Genomic DNA, 19,853 nt, shown 5'->3' on the forward strand with positions numbered 1-19,853 from the left:
TTTCTGGGGGGTAACCTGGTGGTATGGAGGAGTAAAAGGCAGGAAGTCTGTTATAGATTCGGTGCTGAGGTTGAATACAGGGCAGTTGCTATGGGGGTTACAGAAATGTTATGGCTAAAGATTCTTCTAGCAGATATTGAGGTTGAAATGGAAGAGAAGATGAAGATGTATTGTGACAACAAGTCTGCGATTAACCTAGCTAATAATCCTGTCCTTCATGACAGAACCAAACATGTGGAGATAGATCGCCATTTCATACGGGAATGCATAGATTCAAAGGAATTGATCTTGCCTTATATGAAGTCTGAAGATCAAGTTGCAGATGTTTTAACTAAAGCCTTATGTACATCTCAATTTGAAAAGAATGTTAGCAAGCTTGGCATGTTTGACATGTATGCCAAGCTTGAGGGGGAGTGTTAAAATATCTTGTAATAGGGAACCAGGTCCGGATATGGACCCGGTCCCATGGGCGCGGATACCAAGGCTGGCTCGGTACCCTAGGCGGGCTCTCTACCTCTCTCTCTTATAATCTCCACTTATTGTAAATTAGTTGATTAAGTGGAAATAATCTTCTCTCTCCTAGGGTTGCGGTTTTGCCCCTAGGTTAGAGCTTCTCCGTGGTTTTTCACCTCTTCCTGAGGTTTTCCACGTATATCTTATGTTTTGTCTTTGTTTTCCTCTTCCATTGCGTGTTTCTACAGTTATCAATCATGATTCATTCAAGTTTCAACAACAATCCTCGTCAATCGTCATTTCCATCATCATCTTCATGATCATCTTCATTTTCTTCATGAAGTGCTTTTTTCCCCTCCGTTGGAAATGGAATGCCACCAACATTCCATTGCTCTCCAGCCTCTCCTTCAATAATCTCTGCTACTCCTTCAAGGTTCAAAAAATCAAGATCGTCCTCAAGGTCATCAAGTATTACAGATTGTTCTTCTTCAAGCTTCTTTCTCCAAGCTTTCCACCGTCCCGAGACTCCCCACAACAAGAAATAAAGCTTCTTCACTGGCAAATCTTGATGCAAATGGAGAAAATCTCTCCCTCCCACGTCTCTTTACTAAAGTTCCATGTAACCTGCATACGTTCCCCTCTTGAGTGTCGTTGATATTCGAAAATAAGTGGGTTTCTGTCTTCTTATTCTGAAGTTAGTTTTATATGTTGCTGAATCAAATAATCAAAAGTGATTATATGCTAAGTTGAATTTCTGCTTGATTGTGGGGATTGTGGTGTTGTTAGTTTGCTTCAATTTTTTTTTTATCGATTTGTGGAACTTTGAATTATTGGACAACAGCTCAATATGGCTGATGATACCAAGAACGAGATCCATAATGAGTATAAAGTTGTTGGCAATCCATTTTTTTATGGTTCTATTGTAAAATTAGATGGACACATTTATGAAATTTGGTTTCATATGCTTATGTCAGTTGTAGGGCATCGAAAAAACCACGTCTTTGAGGAGGATGAACCGATTTATTAAAACAGGGAAGTATGCCAAGCATTGTTATGTTGTGGATTATGAATAGTGTGCAACCTGATATTGCCCCTACTCTTGCTTATTATACGACTACGAAACACATGACATTCTTGAAGCACATGTGACATTCTTGAGACAGACTTATTCCCATGACAAGAGTCTTTCTAAAATCTTAAAAGTTGAGGAAGAACTTCTCAAACTGCAGCAGGGTGACTTGGAATTGTCTCAATACCTTGCTTTAGTTAAAGCAGCATATGCATGACTGAAGGCCCTTCGGCCTCCTTGTTAGGCATGCTACAAGACACATTTCAAACAGACAATGGTGGCAAAGTTCTTGGCTGGTTTGTCGCCTAAGTTTGAGGTAGCTGAACTACAAATGCCTACTGGAGTTGAGATTCCAGATCTTGTTGAGACATAATAGACTCAGTCGACTGGCTGTTTCTCTTTCTCAGCTTCTGAGTGAGGCTTCTGCAGCAGCCCTAGCAGTGCCTGGAGGATGTGGACAGGCCTCTAGGGGAAGAGGATAAGGCCGCAGTGCAGGGGGAGAGGGTGACTTCAGTGTACTTATTGTGGAAAGTTGGAACACTTAGAAGATAGGTGTTGGGACAAACATGGCCGTCCTGTCTCCACAACTCAAGGCAAGGCAGAGGATCTGGTCCTTTAGGTGGTAGAGGGACCTTTATTACTCATACTCCAGTAAGATCTGCTCGAGCGGTCACACCACTAGGGGAGACTCCTTTCGTAGTGACTCCTGATAACTATACTTTGACCTTGAGCAAAGTAGAGTATGATCAGATTCTATCGCAGCGGTCTCTCCCTGTTATGACATCTGCAACTTTCTGTACTGTTATGATGCATTCTGCTTTAGCTACTGGTAGTATTACTCACCAACCAGGTGTCATGTGGATTGTTGATTCTGGGGCTTCAAAACACTATTGCAGTCAGCCTCATCTATTTACTTCATTGCACAGATTCTTACCGCTTCAACATGTTAGGGCTTGCTGATGGCGGCTTTCTCCTATTATGGGATTTGGGAATGTAAAACTCTCTAGTTCGTTTCTATTTCTAGAGGTATCGTTGTGCTAGTGGTTCATGTAGACGATATTGTTATGACAGGTGAATGTAAGCAGGAGATAGCACTAATGGAGGAGTTTCTCTAAAAACATTTTGTTACTAAGGATCTTGGCCGGCTGCGGTATTTTCTTGGCCTTGAGGTTGCTCATAGTCATGAAGGTATTGTGCTACCGCAAAGAAAGTATGTACTTGATCTTTTGCGGACACAGGAATGTTGGCAAAACCTACAACTCTTCTTACGAATACACGAATACACCTCTATGATGATGAGTCCGAAGGAGTAGACTCCCGATCCTACAGATCGTTGATTGGTAAGCTTCTATATGTGACTGTAACTCGGCTAGTTATTAGTTTTGCTATGTAAAAACTTAGCCAATTCATGGAAAGACCAAAAAAGGCACATTGCGATGCTGCAATGATGGTTGTCAAATATCTGAAGTTCTCTCCTGGGAAAGGTCTTTTCTTCAGAAAGGGTACGTCTTATGATGTTGAAGCCTACAGTGATGCAAACTATGCAAGCTCTATTGATGATAGAAAGTCTGCCACAGGGTTTTGTGTGTTTGTGGGATGAAATCTCATATCTTGGAGAGACAAGAAACAAAATGTTGTTTTTAGGTCTAGTGTGGAGTTAGAGTATCGAGCTATGGCTCAAACTGCTGCAAAAATGACATGGTGTAAATCCTTACTTGAGAGTCTCGGTATTCCTTCTTCCGTACCTATGAAGATGTTCTGTGATAACAGGGCTGTCACCTACATCGCAAATAACTCTGTATTTTATGAAAGAACAAAACACATTGAAGTAAGTTGCTACTACATCAGAGACATGGTCCAAGAGGAATCATATCTACCATACATGTAGCCTATGTCACATAAGTGCGGGTGCCGGAGTGGCATATCCCAAAAATTTATGTGTGGTGGTGCGGCAAGAATTTTTATTTGTTATTATTAATTTATTATACACACATACACACACACACATAAGAATTAAGAAATTTAGAGTATACACTATAGTCTTTACACTTTGCACTACAAGCTTTATGGATAAATTATATATGAATATTATATATTACATATAAGTTAGAATGTATTGTGTATATGAATGTAACATATTAAGCATTAACATGCTTACAAAGTATAAACATTAAACAAGTAAACAAAAAACAACAAAACCAGGTCAGAACACAGGAATGGAAAAAAGATGCTAAACAAGGAATAGCAATCGTTGCAGTAAAACACAAAACTGAGAAAGTGAAAAAACTAACGGCCAAATGTGAACCTTTACCGATTTAAGCATAAAACACAAAAATAAAAGCACATATGCTATGAGTCCTTAGTTGAATCGCTTGCACAACAAAATAAAATACAAAACTCAAGAGTGCAATGAGGAACTGCAAATGGCAGAAGCAAGCCAAAAACAGATAGAAAAACAGCCGTTTTGTCGAAAATAGGGTTGAGAAAGATGTAGACGACAATACTACTGAAATAGGGCAGAGAAGTCTTTTGTTCCACTCGAAGACCCATCGCACGTTGTTGCCGACAGTTGTTCGACCCCCTCAGTTGCCGGAAATGACTTTCATTCCGCTAGATGCTTCAATGAAACCAACAAAGCCAACGCAAGGGAAGAGCGCATAGGAGAAGAGGAAGAGGGTATATGATCGTGCCCTAAACCCTCTTTTTAACGTTGAAAAAATAAAAATGATAAAAAAGGACAAAATAGGCTTGACACTGCTTGATTGCACCCGACTCAAGTCAAACACGAGTCGGGTGCGTGTCCAAAATGGACGAAAATGATCGGTGTGGTCAGCCGCACCCGACTCACTTGTGTTGGGTGCAAATCTGAGCCGCACCCGTGCCCGCACCCGCACCCGAGTCATGTCGACATGGGTGACGGAAGAGCAAGCAGCTAATATTTTTACTAATGCTTTACATATTACTGAGTTTTGTAGATGTTGTGACAAGCTGACAGCTTGAGGGGAGTGTTGAATAGTATTTACGTTAGGTGGTTCTTTGGAATATTAAATAGTTAGGAGCAGCTCTTTATTATTATTTGTTTTATTTTTGGACCTATTATGTAATTGTTCAGTTTTACCCTATTTCTCTTTTAATAAAAGATTAGGGCAGATTAATGTTATGACTTACTGCTCTTGCTCTCTCCTCATACTTGCGACCAGTGTAACAGTATATACACTGTTATCCTAAAGGCATAGGGTGATGTAAAGTTAATGATACTTACCTCTCGGTTAGAGGAGTTTTTCTCAAGCTTGACCTCGTGTTGGGAATGTGCGTGTGTGGGAAATTGCTTGATCATTTGCAGGAGGTTTAGACGCCCATTATCACCATATTACTTAGTAAGAAAGCAATGTAAAAATAACATTTAACCACCTTAATTTGGTAAGACAACAACAAAAAAAAAGTTAACAGGAAATGTACAGTTACACACAAATTACAATGTACTTTAATTTCATAATAACTAGATAAAAGTGAAAGTAAAATAATAACCATAGAGAGACAAAGAAAATTGAAGAGAAAGGGAGGGCCATTGGCTACAGAAAGATAAGGAGGGCTGCCTGCAGGTGGCCTTCACTCATTGAGTTCGTTTTTTTTTTTTTTTGTGGGTTGGTGGGATCACAGGAGAGGGTTGGGGAGAGAGAGTTCATCCATTTTGTGGCTTCATGTGGCATTTTAGAGGTTCAGCAGAGGGTGCAACGGGAAAAAAAGAGAGTGACTGAGAGACAGAGACAGAGAGAGCAAGGAAGAAAGTTACTAAAAAATACGTTTTCTTAAGAATTTCATAGGAAGGCTTTAAGCATGTGCATCACTGTTGAGGCTTACTTCAAGCAAAGCATGTGTTTCATTACGTTGAAGCACATGCTTCATTCCAAGAGACTCCACCTTAACACCTCAAGGTTGTGAAAGTGCGCTTTGCCTTTAGGTGTATATGCTTAGAGGCATGAAGCATACACTTCCAACAATACTGATTATGGGTTTTGGTTCATGTTTCTTTTGTTTTATTTTGGTTCATTTTGGCATGCTTAGCCTTGTTTTGTCAGACAATTTGTTTTACTGATTAGGTGTATTAGTTATGTTGTCCTTTTTCTGACATGCAACTTGGAGCTGATGTGATTCTCCTATCTAGTTTGAAACTCTGAGCAGATTTTTTTCTCTTTTCCAAGTTAAGTGCCCATCCATAATTCATTTGTCTAATCCAGGTTTTGGATGCTTCCTGGTACATGCCAGATGAGAAAAGAAATCCTCTACAAGAATATCAGGTATTTGTTTCGCGAACTATGTGGTTTATTTGATTCACAAATGATATTTTTTATCATTTTACGCTTTCCAATGTTTTTGGCACTTGATTGTTATTTTGTTGATTTTATTTTAATTAGCCTAATAGTTCTTTTAGGGGATTGATCGACTTGTGTCTGTCTTCTGATTTTGACAAATTAGCTGGAAATGCACTTCACCTAGGTGATGTTCCAAGAAACACCTCCCTTTAACTTGGTAACTACATGGGTGCATGTTTTCCTATTTCATTTGTTTCAAAGTATAAAACCCCATGGTAACCTTCTTGGCAACCAAAAGTAATCCCAAAATGTTGCAACTTATGGCAGAAGATGTATTAATGATATTAAACTCTTGACCTCCTTTCTTTTGGAGGCTTAAAGCCAATCACAATTCTCTTAACTTAAAAAGTAACTTTTCAGAGAGGCTGTAAACCTGCAATTTTCTCTTAGTTTTTGCTTAATGCCTGCCTAGCCAAAAAAAAAAAAAAACCTAGGATACTTGACTGCCAAACACCTGCCTAACATAAGACTTTTGCCAGTGGTATCATGGGGCTTCATAGAAATACGAGTTAGCAGCTGGCTAGTGGGAGCTAGAAGTATTTGATATGTCCGTTGTTTCTTCATCAATTTGAATTCTGAACATTTCTTTCCTAGAATTCATAAGAGCTCCTTAACTCTTTAGGTTGTCATCAATTATTAAAAGGTCCTGATGGCATCTTTATACTTCATGCATTCTTTACCCTTGCTTGAGATGGCTAGACTCTTGTGATTGAATGGGTCAGGGAAAGATGAACACACAATGGCGTGTAGAAGGCAGAAATGTTATAAACAAAGCACCTTATTGAATTTTAACCTTTAGGATATTTTTAAGCTCTATGGTGTAAGACTCAAATGCCTTTTGATAGAGTAGTTTCCATGTATTCCTTCTCTCATCCACTATCATCCAAAATTGTCCTTTTCTTGCTTTTCAAATTCATCATGTTCTTTTGAGATGTTAATATATACCATATTTTGTAAGATTTTGAAAACTAATGCCAAACCACCGAATGAAGTTAGATGCAAGAGGAGGAAGAGAGAAGTAAGCTGCACGTCCAAGCAAGAGAGAGATGAAAGAGAGCAGCAGCAATTGACGTCTGCCTCTTGTTATCATTATATACTAATCACAATTTAGGGTACAACATAAAATACACAAAATAACATTAAGATTTACAAGTATGCCACCGCCCATGATGTGTTGGGCGTGTGGATCAAACGGGTCAGGTCTGGGTGACCCGATCCATATCGTACAATCTTAACAACCCCTCTCAAGTTGTGCATGAGGTTTGATCATGCACGACTTGTTCTTCAATTCCCAAAAACGGTGCCCTGTGAGTTCCTTCATAAAAAGATCAGCCACTTGTTGAGACGTGGCTATATAAGTGGGAACAATCTCCTCTTCCGCAACCTTTTGACGAATGAAGTGTCGATCAATCTCTATATGTTTAGTGCGATTATGTAAAATAGGATTGAAGGCAATCTTGATCGCACTTTGGTTGTCACAAAATAGAAACGATTGGGCAATGGAAAGTGAGAGTTTCCCAAGCAAATGACGTAACCATAAGGCTTCAGCTGTGCCTGCAGCCATTGCCTAGTAATTGCATGTTGTTTCTTGCTACTCTAACAAATAAGGTTTGAATCAAGGAAGAGACAATAACCGGAAACTGATAGTCTATCATCTGGATCACCTGCCCAATCTGCATCAGTGTAGGTGAAGATATTGTGGCCATGCAAAACAGTTGATTGTTTTGTGTAGACGAGTCCATCCCCAAGAGTTGCCTTAAGATAACGCAAGATGCGTTTGGTAGCATCCATATGCCCCTCTGTGGGTGTGTGCATAAACTGAGATACATGATTCACTGCATATATTATGTCTGGACTTGTAAAAGTGAGATATTGTAACATGCCAACTTTACTCCGATAAAAACTAGGATTTGAGTATGCATCACTCTCAACTGAGGAACACTAAGAGTATTTATGGGCTTGCAATTTGTCATACCTGCTTTATCCAAAATATCAATAGTATATTTATGCTGCGTAAGGGTTAATGTGTCACCTTTTCTATCAATCTCAACTCCCAAAAAATACCGTAGTTCACCGAGATCCTTTATCTTGAATTCTTGTTGCAATACCATCTTAACATGGGATATATGACATGAAAAATTTTCAGTAAGGACTATGTCATCTACATATATGAGTAGCCAAGTGGTAATTTCACCTGAATGATAGATGAATAAGGAATGATCAAGTGAACATCTGAGAAAACCAACCTGCTGTATATGAAAGGAAAATCTATCGAACCATGAGCGAGATGCTTGCTTAAGTCCATACGGTGATTTTTGTAATTTGCACACCCATTTGGCTAGATCATTGGTAGCATAACCTGGAGGTTATTCCATATATACTTCTTCCTTTAGGAAGCCATGAAGAAAAACATTTTTAACATCCAACTAATATAAATTCCATCCATATGAGACGGCAAGAGAGATGATAACCCAGATCGTTCCCATCTTGATGACTGGACTGAAAGTCTCATCATAAACTTCTCCGTACTGCTGAGTGAAGCCTCTAGCCACAAGTTGAGCCTTATATCTATCTATCAATGCTTTCATTAGGTTAATACTTGGGTTTGTAAACCCATTTTGAGCCCACTATATTCTTACCATCTGGACGAGGAACAATCTACCAAGGTTGACATTCATTTAAGGCAGCCATTTCTTCATTCATGGCCTTGATCCAATATTTGGTTTTGCACGCGTGCTCATAGCATTTTGGCTCCACCTTTTTGTTCAACTCTGTCATGAAAAGTTGAAAATCCAAAGAAAAATTATCATAACTGACCCATCTATCAATAGGGTGCCGCACACGTTTTGATCTACGTGGACAAGTAGTGGTAGTTTCTGGATCAGTTGCTGGAACTGATCGTCGATTATACACCACACCTTAAAACCGATTAGGTGAAGTCATGTTCGTGTTGTTGGTCTGAGTAGATGCAGGTACGTTGTCCATTTGAGTGTTTGTGGCTGTCTCGGGTTTACCAATAATCCTGTCACTTTGTGCATGGTTTGTATATGCTCATTGGCTTAATATTTCAGCATTCAACCATGAGTCATATACATCATTTCTTACATTAAGTGCTGCATGTGACTCCTTTAAATCTTTCAACCTGAGCTCATCAAAAAATACATGTCATGAAATATGCACACGTCTAGTCTTTGGATTGTAGTAACGATAGCCTTTATAATTTTCTGCATAACTGACAAATCTACACATGACAGCTTGATCTTGAAACTTATTTCTCAAAGAAACATACATAACAGATGCATCCAAAAACACACAACTCATCATAATTTGGCTGTTTTTGATGTAAAATATAGAATGAAGATTTTCTAGTGGCAGTCGATTAATAACATGAACAACAGTATGAAAAACTTCAGTCCACAAAGTCATGGGCACATCCGTGTTATGCATCATACTTAGAGCACTTTCAACTATGTGTCTGTTTTTTCTTTCAGCAATATCATTTTGTTGTGGTGTGTGTGGACAGAAAATCTGTCTAGTGATCCCATGATTTAGTAAATACTCAGTAAATTCATTTGAAATGAACTCACCACCACTAGAGTGTTTGTTTTGGACCAAGTTATGGAATTGAGTGAACAAGCCTAAAACTTCCGACTTGCTCTTCATGAAGTGAATCCAAGTGTAACGTGAATAAGAATCAATGAAAACAACATAATATCTACTCTCGGAAGAGGAAGAAATAGTAGCAGGCCCCTAAACATCAGAATATATCGTGTCAAATAACTTTAAAGCTCGCTTGTTTTTTGATTGAAAAGGAAGAGCATGACTCTTACAAATATGATAACTTGAGCACATGCTAGACTCATTGACAGGATTTAGATTGGACTTTTGTAATAGTCCGCTTGCAACAAGACTTTGAATGAAAGATCGACTACAATGTACTAAACGACCGTGCCAAAGAGATGACATTGACTTCACTATGACTGGGGAAAGATAAATCTGAAACACAGGACTTAGACACTTTTGAAGCTTCTTCAATGACGTACATGTCTCCTTTGCGAACACCCTCAACGAATGTTTTTTTTTGTTCAAGCATCCTTAACATAAACAGAAGAAGATGTAAACTCAAGGGTAAGTTCAAGAAACAGTCCGTAATCGAGGAACCTATCCATGAAGAGGTGACAGTGGGCCAAGAAGAGCCCCAACAAACAGACTCAGTAGAGATTCACGACGTTGCATGGGCTAAAATGCAACAGATTGAGAGAGATGGTTAAAATGAGGCGAGACATGGAACAGTAAGAGGCCTATAGAAGGAACGAAATGTAAAAATAAGAAGTAGCCCGACGGAAAGAAATGGATGAATTTAGAGCCATGTTCCAGGCTCTTGCTTCGTCCCAGAACATCATACAAGGAGAACAGACCACCCAAGGTCCTAAACCCACGGGCAACGAAAAAGGAAAAGGAGTCCTGGGAGCCCCCCCAAGCCCTCTTGTGGTAACCGAAGTGGATCCTAATGTCTCCCACGTTGGTACAAGTCTTGAAGGAGCTAGGCTTAATGAAACAAGGAGAGCAGGAAACGGAGTCCCTCCCTTATGTTATGGTCCTCTGAACCGTCCTTACAATGAAACCAACGATGACCAACACAGAAACTCCAATTGTCCTCCTCGGTTTGCTCATAGCAGTCAAAACCAAACTTATTATGAGTCTGATGGAGAAGAAGATGAGACCCCTCCTCGTCGTCATAAGGGAGTCAATGGCAAGAGCCCAAGCGGACGCCCACCGTCCGTTATGAATTTCCTAAGTTCAATGGTGAAGGGTTAAGAGAGTGGATGTTTATGGCAGAAAGATACTTCGTCTGCCAACACGTGGCCAGGGAGGAGTGGATTGAAACCGCCACTATGCATATGTCGAGCAATGCAACTAGTTGGTACATGTGGTTCCACCACAAACATATTGATCCAACCTGTGAACAATTTAAAGTAGGTCTTCAACTTCGATTTGGAGATTCAACTTATATAGATTATGATGAGGATTTGAAAAATTTGGTTTAAACGACCCACGGTTCAAGCCTACCAGAAACAATTTGAGAGGCTTGCTAGTATGGTTCAATGGACAGAAAGGTCCCTCATCGGTGCGTTCAAGGGTGGTCTCAGAAGTGAGATCAAAATAGACATGAAGACCCAACGCTATGATAGTATGGACGAATGCTTTGCAATGACTAGGATTTTTGAGGAAAGATTGGAAGAAAAAAGAGCTTTAAAGAAAGCTTGCAAGTTTGATAAAAAGAAATCGTCATTTCCCTCGGGCTCTCATTCAAGGGGAAACGACATGACTCCCTATCACAAAAAGGGAGAAGCTAAACTCACCCAGGGCCGTAAACCTCCAATCACGTACATTACCCCGAAAGAAATGGAGTAATTGAGGCGCAAGAAGTTGTGCTTCAAATGCAAGGAGAAATGAGACAAGAACCACCAATGTAGAGAGTTCACCTGATTACAGTTGGTCGAAGACTATAGTGGAGACAGTGAGAGCGAGTCAGAATCGGGTTCCTCAGAAGAGGAAGAGGAAGAGTAAGAGGAAAAAACTCCAGAAACAAAAGCCCCTAAAGACGAGTCAAAAGAAGAATTCGAGGGGGCTTACCACTCGATGATGGACCCTCACAAACCCAACGCAATGAGGGTTAAGGGCACCATCAATGGAAAGAAGGTATTGATCATGCTTGATTCTGAGGCGACCCACAACTTCATGAGTGTGGAAGCCGCCCAAGCTACGCAGATACCTCTAGTTCCGCTCAAGCCTTTGCCAGTCTTAGTGGGAAATGGATCACACGCCTTTCTTGTTCGCACGAGTGTAATGGAGTAGAATTGGTCATCCAAAAGAAACCCTTCAAGATCGACTTATTAGTGCTACCCATCGGAGGAGTTGATCTCGTACTTGGGATGACTTGGCTTCAAACCCTTGAGTCATCGCATGGGACTTCAGGAATCTTCGCATGACCTTCACCCGAAAAGGAGAAACTGAGCCCACTACTCTCACGGGCATTACCAACACGGTTAGTCCCAAGGCTGCATTAAAAGCTATTACATTAGAGCAGCCAGCTTATTGGGTAGTCACCATGGCTACCGATGTTCCCAAAGTGGAAGAGATCGAAGAGGAGCCAGTTTTGGAAAAGGTCCAAACAGTTATAGATTAGTTTTCAGATATCTTCGCCGAACCAAAAGGCCTATGATCATCAGATTATATTAACTCAAGGAACTGAACCAGTGAATGTAAGACCGTACAGGTACAGATACAATCAAAAGGCTGAAATTGAGAGGCTAGTAAAGGAGATGCTTGAAGGAGGCATCATACGACCAAGTGCCAGTCCCTTTTCTTCACCCGTCTTACTAGTGAAGAAAAAAGACAACACTTGGAGGTTTTGTGTGGATTACAGAGCCCTCAACGAAGCAACAGTGAAGGACCGTCACCCTATTCCGGTCATTGATGAGTTGTTAGATGAGTTAACCGGGGCGACCATCTTCTCCAAGATAGACCTTAACCGGGGCGAACACATGGGCACTATGAGTTCCTCGTCATGCCCTTTGGACTCACAAATGCACCAGCAACGTTTCAGAGGTGCATGAATGATGTGTTCAGAAAGTACCTCCGCGAATGATGTGTTCAGAAAGTACCTCCGCGACTTCATCCTTGTATTCTTTGACGACATCTTGATCTACAGTGGGGATGAAGACCAGCACGCTGAGCACTTGGCTGTCAGTCTTCGGGTGTTAAGGGAACACCAATTATATGCGAAGATGTCCAAATGTAGCTTTGGGCAATTTTCCATCGGATAGCTTGGACACATTGTGTGCCAAGAAGGGGTTCGGGCAGACCCCGATAAACTAAACGTCCTGGATAGATGGCCACTGCCCAAGGATTTAAGGGTCTACGAGGCTTCCTCGGTCTAACGGGATATTATAGGAGGTTCATCCAATGATACAGAATCATCGCTCAACCTCTTACACAAATGTTAAAGAAAAGAGCTTTTCAGTGGACCGAAAAAACAAGGGCAGCTTTCGTCAGGCTTAAGTCAGCCCTTATGACAGAACCTGTGCTCACACTACCTGATTTCAACAAAACGTTTACTATTGAAACTGATGCTTGTGACGTTGGAATTATCCATTTGATGCTCGCACTCGGCCCTTGTTGCAACACCCACTCCTCCCACTGCAACCAGCTCGAGTGTTGGTTTAACCTCCTTAAGCTTTTCCGAAACGCCTTGTAGTGTCTGAGCCATCATATCCGTGGGTCTGCGTCCACAATGATTGGGTTAGGACCTGGAGTATGGTCCGTAATAGATCCCCCCCTCCTTAAATTGAGCTTGTCCGCAAAGCTCTGACTCATACTCTTCCCAAGAGGTTCCACGATCGGGACCTCCCCATTCTACCAGTACTTCATGTCTCGTTCTTCCTTGTCTTTGTACATACCTGTGCTTGAGAATACGATATGGTGTGGGTAACTGATCTGGTACCTGCTCAATAAGGGCGGGCACATCCCCGTGATGTGGTTTCAGCCTGGTGACGTGGAACACAGGGTAAACTTATGCTTCTCTAGGTAACCCCAAACGATATGCTGCCTTACCCACTTTTTGAATGACAGGATACGGTCCATAATAACGACGGAGAAGCTTCGAATAAGGCTGTCTCATAAGAGACTTCTGCTTCAATGGAAGCCTCTTTAACCAAACGTGCTACCCGACCTCAAACTCACGGTCTTTTCTTCCCTTGTCATACGTTTGCTTTATCATGTTTTGCGCTTTGGCAATGTTCTACTTAAGGGAGTCCAAAACCTCCTCTCTTGTGCGCAACTCACAGTCTACATTATCATCTGTGGTCGTGCCTCCTTCATACCGAGGTATTGTTGGAGGAGGAAATCCGTAGACTGCCTCATACGGAGTAATGCCCGTGGATGAGTGCCAACTTGTATTGTATGACCACACTGCCCATGGTAAAAACTTCACCTACGAGTTGGGTCTTTCCCCTGCGAAGCACCGTAGCTAAGTCTCTAAAGACCGGTTGACAATCTCACTTAGCTCGTCTGTTTGCGGGTGGTGAGCAGTACTAAACTGTATCTCTGTACCTAGGGTTTTCATATACTCCTTCCAGAATGCACTCATGAAGATCGAGTATCTATCGCAGACTATGGATTGCGGCATTCTATGGAGCTTACCAACGTATTCCTGAAAGACATTAGCCACCATTGGCCTTTGGTACATGCGTGGCAACGGTGCAAAATGGTTGTACATGGTCAGTCTGTCTACCACGACTAAAACTGTCTCTTTGCCTTCTGAACGAGGCATTGCGTCTATAAAATCCATGGTTATGTCCGTCCATGGCTTCGTGGGAATAGGGAGGGGATTTAGATGACCGGGAGGCTTGATGGCCTCATATTTCTCCCTTTAACAAACTGTACATTGGCGGATATACCTTTGCACTTCGGCCTTCAATCCTTGTCACCAGAATTTGGCCTTAATCCTGCTTAGGTTCTTGACAACCCCTTCATGTCCTGCGGCTGGAGAATCATGGAAATGATGCAATTCTCTTTTAAGCTCGGATTCAAAAGGAACCACTGCTCGGTTCTTCCTATATAACAAATCGCCCTTAACCGTGTAGAGGGGAATGGAACCGGGATTTTGTGAGACTGACGTCTTGATCAACCTGAGGTTCTGATTAGCTTGTTGTTCTGCTGCTAGACGTTCCCACAAATTGGTTTCCACTACCGACAACGCGAGTAGCTGCTCGGTGAAGCGGGATAGGGCATCTGCTGCCGTATTCTCCAAACCTTTCTTGTATTCAATTTCAAAGTCGTATCCCAAGAGTTTTGCCAACCATCGTTGTTGGGTAGGTGTGGATACCCTTTGCTTGAGCATATACTTAAGACTGTTTTGGTCCGTTCTAACAGCAAATTTGCGCCCTATGAGGTACGACCTCCATTTTTCTACTGCCATCACTATCGCTAGAAGCTCCTTCTCATAATTCGAGAGAGGCTTTGCCCTACTGGTTAGGGCCTTTGACATGTAGGCGATAGGATGCCCTTCTTGGCCGAGGACTGCCCCAATTCCAACGTCACAAGCATCAGTTTCAATAGTAAACGTTTTGTTGAAATCGGGTAGTGTGAGCACAGGTTCTGTCATAAGGGCTGACTTAAGCCTGACGAAAGCTGCCCTTGTTTTTTCGGTCCACTGAAAAGCTCTTTTCTTTAACATTTGTGTAAGAGGTTGAGCGATGATTCTGTATCCTTGGATGAACCTCCTATAATATCCCGTTAGACCGAGGAAGCCTCGTAGACCCTTAAATCCTTGGGCAGTGGCCATCTATCCAGGACGTTTAGTTTATCGGGGTCTGCCCGAACCCCTTCTTGGCACACAATGTGTCCAAGCTATGCGATGGAAAATTGCCCAAAGCTACATTTGGACATCTTCGCATATAATTGGTGTTCCCTTAACACCCGAAGACTGACAGCCAAGTGCTCAGCGTGCTGGTCTTCATCCCCACTGTAGATCAAGATGTCGTCAAAGAATACAAGGATGAAGTCGCGGAGGTACTTTCTGAACACATCATTCGCGGAGGTACTTTCTGAACACATCATTCATGCACCTCTGAAACGTTGCTGGTGCATTTGTGAGTCCAAAGGGCATGACGAGGAACTCATAGTGCCCATCATGTGTTCGAAATGCAGTTTTAGAGACATCTTCCTTATGCATGCGGATTTGATGATAATCGGCTCTAAGGTCTATCTTGGAGAAGATGGTCGCCCGGTTAACTCATCTAACAACTCATCAATGATCGGAATAGGGTGACGGTCCTTCACTGTTGCTTCGTTGAGGGTTCTGTAATCCACACAAAACCTCCAAGTGTTGTCTTTTTTCTTCACTAGTAAGACGGGTGAAGAAAAGGGACTGGCACTTGGTCGTATGATGCCTCCTTCAAGCATCTCCTTTACTAGCCTCTCAATTTCAGCCTTTTGATTGTATCCGCACCTGTACGGTCTTACATTCACTGGTTCGGTTGCTTGAGTTAATATAATCCGATGATCATAGGCCCTTTAGGGAGGTAGGCCTTTTGGTTCGGCGAAGATATCTGAAAACTGATCTAACTGTTTGGACCTTTTCCGGAACTGGCTCCTCTTCGATCTCTTCCGCTTTGGGAACATCGGTAGCCATGGTGACTACCCAATAAGCTGGCTGCTCTAATGTAATAGCTTTTAATGCAGCCTTGGGACTAACCGTGTTGGTAATGCCCGTGAGAGTAGTGGGCTTAGTTTCTCCTTTTTGGGTGAAGGTCATGCGAAGATTCCTGAAGTCCCATGTGATGAGTCCAAGGGTTTGAAGCTAAGTCATCCCAAGTACGAGATCAACTCCTTCGATGGGTAGCACTAATAAGTCGATCTTGAAGGGTTTCTTTTGGATGACCAATTCTACTCCATTACACTCGTGCGAACAAGAAAGGCGCGATCCATTTCCCACTAAGACTGGCAAAGGCTTGAGCGGAACTAGAGGTATCTCCGTAGCTTGGGCGGCTTCCACACTCATGAAGTTGTGGGTCGCCCCAGAATCAAGCATGATCAATACCTTCTTTCCATTGATGGTGCCCTTAACCCTCATTGCGTTGGGTTTGTGAGGGTCCATCATCGAGTGGTAAGCCCCCTCAGATTCTTCTTTTGACTCGACTTTAGGGGCTTTTGTTTCTGGAGTTTTTTCCTCTTCCTCTTCTGAGGAACCCGATTCTGACTCGCTCTCACTGTCCTCACTATAGTCTTCGACCAACTGTAATCTGGTGAACTCTTTACATTGGTGGTTCTTGTTCTCTTTGTATGATGTTCTGGGACGAAGTAAGAGCCTGGAACATGACTCTAAATTCATCCATTTCTTTCCGCCAAACTGCTTTTTGTTTTTCCATTTCGTTCCTTCTATAGTCCTCTTGCCGTTCCATGTCTCGCCTCATTTTGACCATCTTTCTCTCAATGTGTTGCATTTTGGCCCATGCAACGTCCTGAATCTCTACTGAGTTTGTTTGTTGGGGCTCTTCTTGGCCCATTGTCGCCTCTTCATGGATGGGTTCCTCGATTACAGATTGTTTCTTGGACTTACCCATTTGGAGGGTGTAAGTCGACCAACGCCAAGGAAACAGTTCTTAACTTCTATGAAAGGAAATCCAAATTACGAATTCAAAACTGCCACTCTCACGAAATCCAACTGCTACTGAATGAAATCCAAGGCACGCTGAGTCTCTAAATTGACCCCGACTCTGTCGAAGACTCTAACTCTGCCTTCCACACTGCCGCTGCGTTGCCGTGTGTTTATAGGCAAGGGAGGCGGGTTGGCCCGCCTACCTAGGAGCAAGAAAAGCCTAACACAACCAGAATAACCGTGACTGACCCAAGATAAAACCGAAAACTTCTGACTAGAAAACCACTTCCGAATACTATCTAAAGGAAATCCGACAGACAAGCTGCCTCTGACACTGAAATGATATTTTTCTTGACATTTGGAACAACAAGAACATTCTTTAAAGGTATTGAGGAATGAGTCATGGATAAGTGTGCATGTCCAATATGTGATATTTTGTGATGGGAACCATCTCCTGTGACAACTGAGCCTTTGGCTAAAGAAGGGAGAGCACTAGAAAGCTTACTTGCGTCACCAGAATCCACATACCATTGTACTTCCTCATTTTGCTTGAGATTGACTTTAGATAACGCTATCATTAAAATCTGCTGCACGTAAGGGGAAATGTTCGACGCCGCAATCGTGTTCGAAACAGATGACCCTGCTACCTTATTGTCACGCCTGACCTGTTTTCCCTTGTTTTGAGGGTTAAACCAACATTCTTACTTCACATGACCTCTTTTATTGCAATAAAAACAAGTAGGTATCCTTCGTGGTACATTTGTCTGTGCATTTGTGTTAGGTGTAGGAAGGATACCTCTCCCCATCCTTGCCTGTGAGTTCCAAACTCTTGGACGATTTCCTTGCAAAGCATGGGTCCCAGTGACCAACACACTGTGACTGCCAGAATGAACTAATTCATGTCGTTGTACACGACTTGCTTCATGCTGAATCAATTTTGCTTTCAGGTCTTCAAAAGAGGGAAGAACAAACAATACTTCCAAAGCAGTGCAGAAAACATCAAATTCTGACCCCAATCCACTCAAAGCCTGTTGTACCTTGTCCTTGTCGCTGATTGGATGCTTTATGTTTGCAAGTTGATTGCTGACATTTTTTATTTCATGTATATATTCCAAGACTGAACGTGTGCCTCGGTTGATATCCTGAAATTGCCTCTTAAGTTGTAGAAATCTTGCTTTTGATACTTGAGAATACGTGGTAGCAAGTACGTTCCACAATTCAAGTGCTGAAAGATCATCATCAACTCCCGCCAGAACTTCCTCTGATAGTGTGGAGGTGATATAAGCAACAAGAGATTGATCATGAGCCATCTACGTCCCATATTCAGGATTGATTTCGGTAATGGTCTTTTGAATTTGCTCTACAGCATTCTTCACCTCTCGCATAATCCATTCAGGTGGCGCAGGTGTGGTGCCATTGAGATGTGCATAGAGACAGTGACTTTTGATGAACGAGACTATTTGACGTTTCCATGTCAAATAGTTGGAATGATTTAGCTTTCATGAGATGAGTTGGGAGAGAAATTGAATGACAAGATGCTGGAATTGCGGTGGGATCCATAGGTGCAATAATTAGAAAATAGAGGGAAAATAGAAATTTTGATATTAGGGTTAGGTGGCCAACAAAAATTAGGGTAAAAGTGGCAGACGGTACGGATTAATGCAGGCAAATTAGGGATGAAATTTTGGGGATTAGGACGATTAGGGCAGAAAATTTGGGGATTAGGGTTAGGGCAAAAACAGAGATTTGATGATTAGGGCAGAAAAGAAACAAAGTTTAGGGCAGAAATTAGAGATTTTTACTGCACATTCTCAGTGGAAAAACTCCACTCTGATACCATGTGAGATTTTGATATCTAATGCCAAACTACCAAATGAAGTTAGATTCAAGAGGAGGATGAGAGAAGTAGGCTGTACGTCCAAGCAAGAGAGAGATGAAAGAGAGCAGTAGCAATTGACATCTGCCTCTTGTTATCATTATATACTAATCACAATTTAGGGTATAACATAAAATACATAAAATAACATTAAGATTTACAAGTATGCTACTGCCCATGATGTGTTGGGCATGTGGATCAAATGGGTCGGGTCTGGGTGACCCGATCCATATCATACAAACTTAACATATTTTTCATCCATCATTATTTCAAATAAACCGACTTGATGGCTAACTTAAGTTGGTTAAGGAACAAAAAGTAATTTTTTCCCTTAACCATGCCTTGTTTCAATGAAGTGCACTTCCTTTCTTCCTCTCTAATGCATACAATTGCTGCTGCAACAACGAATTAATTGTTCATGCTAAACTATCTCTTCTATTCTTTATTGTAGAATCAAATCTTATTTTTTCACTTATATCTGAATCATTCTTTTAAAAATTTTAAAATTTGCATTGCTACTTAAAGTTGACAGTTCCTTTCCTTGCCTTTTATCAGTAGATTTATCATAGTTAAGGAAGGACTAAATAAAATCTGAACTGGAGAAAACTCTTTCTAGATTTAGTGGCAAAGAATGTTCCATATTGCTGTATTTTTTCTTCTTTTTTTTTTCTTTGTTGAATTATAGTTGCATTGCCTACAAAGAATAGTAGATTATCTTGGTTACTTCCTCTTAGAGAAACTATCGAAAATGTTTCTTTTTTTTTTCCCTCTGACATTTCTTGTAGATTCCAATTGGGGCTTTTACATGTTTTAGCTATGTTGGAACAACTATTATTTTTGGATGTAAAAGTTGGTCTAGTGTTCTGTAAAATATTGGTTCAGGAGGTACGTGTCTCCATTAAGCTGTTGCTTTGAAGG

The 19,853-nt window shown here is 41.5% G+C and overlaps 1 protein-coding gene across 2 annotated transcripts in view; it reads left to right on the top strand.

The window, feature by feature from the left end:
• The window catches only part of LOC116264574 (thiosulfate/3-mercaptopyruvate sulfurtransferase 2), a 44,881-nt gene that overhangs the window by 19,537 nt on the left and 5,491 nt on the right, over positions 1 to 19,853 (top strand). For both annotated transcript variants that reach the window (XM_031644878.2, XM_031644877.2), the window contains exon 3: positions 5,761 to 5,820. In XM_031644878.2, the coding sequence (XP_031500738.1) occupies positions 5,761 to 5,820 (60 nt within the window). The remainder of the gene's footprint in view (positions 1 to 5,760; positions 5,821 to 19,853) is intronic.

This window comes from Nymphaea colorata, chromosome 11, assembly GCF_008831285.2.
Source record: "Nymphaea colorata isolate Beijing-Zhang1983 chromosome 11, ASM883128v2, whole genome shotgun sequence".
Lineage (NCBI taxonomy): Eukaryota > Viridiplantae > Streptophyta > Magnoliopsida > Nymphaeales > Nymphaeaceae > Nymphaea > Nymphaea colorata.